Here is a 4,042-nt window from a genome sequence, read left to right as displayed (position 1 = left end):
CGCCCCCGCCCAGCCCCCGCCCTCGCCTGGGGACCGGGGATAAATCAGGGAGGCGAGCGCCTGGGAGTCAGAGCGCGGGCGCCAGCGGGCTGGCCCAGCTCCTTTCCCCGCTCGCCCTTGATGGCGGCGCAGGCGAGGCAGCCGCTTAGAGCGGCCAACAAGCGCTAGAGGGTCCGCCCGCTCCCCGCCTGCCGCCGCCCGCTCCCCGCCCTCAGACGTCGGCGCTCCCGGCTCCGGACTCGGGTCCCCGGCCACCGCGTGCAGCCTCGCCGCCTCCCGGGTCGGGGAGGGAGGAGACTGATCTTCGATCGCGAAGATGGCTGCTGGCTGCCTGCTGGCCTTGACTCTGACACTTTTCCAATCTTGGCTGATCGGCCCCTCGTCGGAGGAGCCCTTCCCTTCCCCCGTCACGTAAGTCCGCGGGGCCGGGCGCGGGATGGACCGGGTGGGGCTGGGGGCGGGGGTCCCCGCCTCGGTCTGCCGGGCTACCCGTGGGGGCGGGGAGCGCTCGGTCGGCCGGCGGGGCTGGGATCTGGGAGGCCAGGCTGGCGGGCGGTGTGCGCGTCTGGCGGCTGGAAGGCGCTCAGAATCGGGGTACCGGAGCTCCGGCCCGCCGCACCTCCGAGGGAACGGCCAGCCGTCGGCGGCGTCTCAGCCCATCTCCGAGGATGCTCCACGCTGAAGACTTAAACTCGACTTGGGGGAAAAGTTTCCAAGCATACCCAGCTCTCATCAAAGCCGGCTTGATGAAAAGTTGTGTTCCCGTTAGGTATTTTTAAATAGTTCGCTGTAGGCTGGCTACGGTAGCTTGCGCTTCTCCTGATCTTGGCCCCTGGGGTGCTAACGGCTGTAGTGTCCAAACTCATTTAGATTCCAGGTTACTAGCAGCGCTTGACAGCTTTGGCGATTTGAAGCCTGCTCTCTCCGGAAGCAGAGCACGCTGTCCACTCCGGCGCTCGCAGGTACCCGGGCCACGCCAGCCAACCCACCCAACCCTTTATTTGAATCATCTAAGTGCCGACAGACACGCGGTTCCTGTTCTTAGAATGAAAAGAACTATTCTTTGAGGGAGGGACTGTTTCCACAGTCTCCTGCAATTTTCTCTTATTTTTAACATTTCTAAAATAACTTTAAAAAAAAAAAAAAAGCCTCGTTGCTATTCTGGAAATAGTGTTGAAAGGTAGCTATAGTCACACCGCAGGAAGCGAATGAAATGTAACAAATCCCTGCTCTCTCAGGCTGCAATAAGGAATCCCAGTCAGTGGCACATATAAATATATACATATTTTTAAATGCGCTGAATAGCTTATCAGGCATTCTGGGAAAGCATTTATTTTGGTTCATGAAGGTACTTTAAAGCTTCTAAGAGTAGGTAGTCTTAAGTGGGTGAGTCACTTTAATGCATTTTACATAACAAAAACAAAGCCTAAGGTAGCCTTCCCGGCATTTATGCGGCAGGGCAGGGAATCACTTGCTATCCTTTGTTGGCGGAGTGCTGAATCCTGGAGTTTTGGGGATACATTAACAGTGCATCTTTACCGACTGGAACCGGCAGCTGTTATTTAAGATTTGGCTTAGAATATTTACCATGTCAGAGCAGGCATGTAGACGATGCATATTCTAACCTGGAGAAAGGGAGTCTAATATTTTATGTCACTGATTTACAGTAATGTTCCTCCTTAGACAATCTTCTTTAAAAATGATTGCATATCCCTTTTGTTATGAAGCGAAAGGGTAAATGCCATCTGTAGAGCTTCGTTTAATTGGCAGACTGTTCCAATTGGATATTTTTAAGCGTGAAAAGTCTAAGCATTCGCTAAAGATGCTACAAAATCATTCAGTCTTACTGAGAAATCACACTTTCACTTATTTATATTTTGAGTTCTTTTGGAGCTTGGCCTATTAAATGAGAACTTCAGTGACTCGTTTGGATTTTGTGTCAATAAGTTGTGGCTTTAAAAAAGCCACATTCTAAATGTATTCAGGATGCACATTTTTAGTGTTGTTTTAAATTGATTTGCCAGTATTTCCGTCATTTTGGGAGAATGCCTTATCACACTGGGGAAAGCTAATTGCAAGAAAATCAAACCTTTTATTCTTGAACATGCCGTGGTAAAATATTAATGTAAAAATCCTTGTTGTGAGAGCATCTGCAGCAAACCCTTTCCCAAAATTAGGTATCTTGATTTTCCTGCTCTGGACATGAGAGAGCAGTCAGGACACCTCAGCTCCTTATCTTTGAAAAGATTTGAATTGTTTTTCAATAATAGGAGTATAGAATATTTTCAAATTCTGTGAAACATTTTATGGACTAACAACAGTCTTTGTGGCTCTAAGTTAGTGTTCTGTGGGTAGTATCAATAGTTTTGGAAGCCTATGTCTGCAGTTATTTATTTCCAAAGTTAATAATACTATCTTCTGAGGAAGGGAGAAATGATAGTTGACATTTGCACTTCCTATTAGGATCCAGAATAGAATCTGTAAGTTAAAATGTGGCATGCATCTCACCAAGAGACAGTTCCTTTTGCTTTGCTTGCATGAAAACATTTTTATATAGTATTTATCAGGATAAATATCAAGTTTTTTGGGAAAAAAATCAAGTTTATAAGAACTGAATCCAAAGATTGTAACAATCACTAAAGGCAAATTATGATGCTTCTATTTATAAATTTCTCTGCAAATTCTTTTGTTTTCTGGGCAGTTATATTTTTTCAGAGGAAAAGTAATATGAGGAATTTTCATCATCAGAATAGGAAGAACATGACATTAACATACTCAAAAATTAGCTAGGTTCTAATTGGATTTGGACCTAAATTAAAATTAGTAATTAAAATGTTTTTGAAAAATATTGTTTATTATGAAGGGCTTTAGTTTTATTATAATACAACATAAATAACATGTCACTCTAAATAGCTGGTTTTCTGCTTTCTGGTCTAACCAACATTCTGATATAGTATATATTTCTGGAATAAAATAGTAAAACTATTCCAACAATTAATATTCAAATAAGTTTATTTTTAGGCAAAGGAATTTCAAGTGTTCTTTTTCTGAGACAGATGTTTATTTTGGAAATACTTTTCATGATAAGGTGTGAAACAAATATGTTATATGCTAGCAACCACCCAATGTATATTGTTTTATGTATAAATGGAAATATTTCATATTCATATTATAATAAATATGCTATATTGATATTTTAAAATGTAGTTCTCAAAATGTACAGCTCTCTTTCTGGAAATACTTTCTTGGTTTCTATGTTAAAACATACCTATTTTAAAACTCAGGATTACATGTATGATGATCAGAACTGTAATGTTAATTTAAATCTGTCCTTAATTTTAGAATATGTTTATAAGCCCAGTTTTTAAAGCACTGTACTGTAAATTAAACTTCTATCTCAGTCATATGAAAATGCCACTTGGTGAACAATAAATAGTTGGATAAAAGCCAATTACTAATGGGATTTTATTACAAACTTGCAATGGACTAAATATATAAATAAGAACATAATTATTTATAAGAAACAACACCAAATGCATGAAACATTAGTAATTTTGAGGATTCAGTACTTATGATACATTTTTTCTGTTATTATGTAGACATTTCTGTGTGCCATGACATTGGATTGGTTGTCTACCTATTCTATGCATTAGAAGTGATGTAGTTATGCTCACTTGAATTTTCTATTCACATTTGATATAATTGAGGAAATGTGCTTTAGGAAAGAATATGAAATAAAATAGTAAATATAAAACTTAAAAAGAATGAGCATTAATGACTCCTTTGCTCAGTTTTTAATTTGTTCTCATAACCCTAACCACATAACAGCATTTATTATTCTACAGGTGTATGTTTAGAATATGAAACAGTAGGTATATATTTTCATATAAGCAGCAATATAATTCTTAATTTGTGGTTTCCACATATAGGCAAATATGTAGTAATTTGCATTGGGATTTCAATGTACATTAAGCAGACTGATATGAAATCTAGAAAACATTTTAGAAAGATATAAGAACATAAACTTATGGGTTATAAAAAT

At 40.5% G+C, this 4,042-nt stretch overlaps 1 protein-coding gene across 8 annotated transcripts in view; it reads left to right on the top strand.

Moving 5' to 3' along the window:
- Positions 1–12: 12 nt before the first annotated feature.
- Cacna2d1 (calcium voltage-gated channel auxiliary subunit alpha2delta 1) overlaps positions 13–4,042 on the top strand; it is a 499,112-nt gene continuing 495,082 nt past the window's right edge. For all 8 annotated transcript variants that reach the window (XR_003848843.1, XM_017797133.2, XM_017797131.2 and 5 more), the window contains exon 1: positions 13–411. Coding sequence is in view for 7 of the 8 variants with exons in the window: in XM_017797133.2 (XP_017652622.1) it covers positions 317–411 (95 nt within the window). In the remaining variant the exon portion in view is untranslated. The remainder of the gene's footprint in view (positions 412–4,042) is intronic.

Source organism: Nannospalax galili, unplaced genomic scaffold, assembly GCF_000622305.1.
Source record: "Nannospalax galili isolate Female #2095 unplaced genomic scaffold, S.galili_v1.0 scaffold973, whole genome shotgun sequence".
NCBI lineage: Eukaryota > Metazoa > Chordata > Mammalia > Rodentia > Spalacidae > Nannospalax > Nannospalax galili.
Note: the sequence above shows the minus strand (reverse complement) of the source record. Positions and strands in the feature narration are given on the sequence as shown.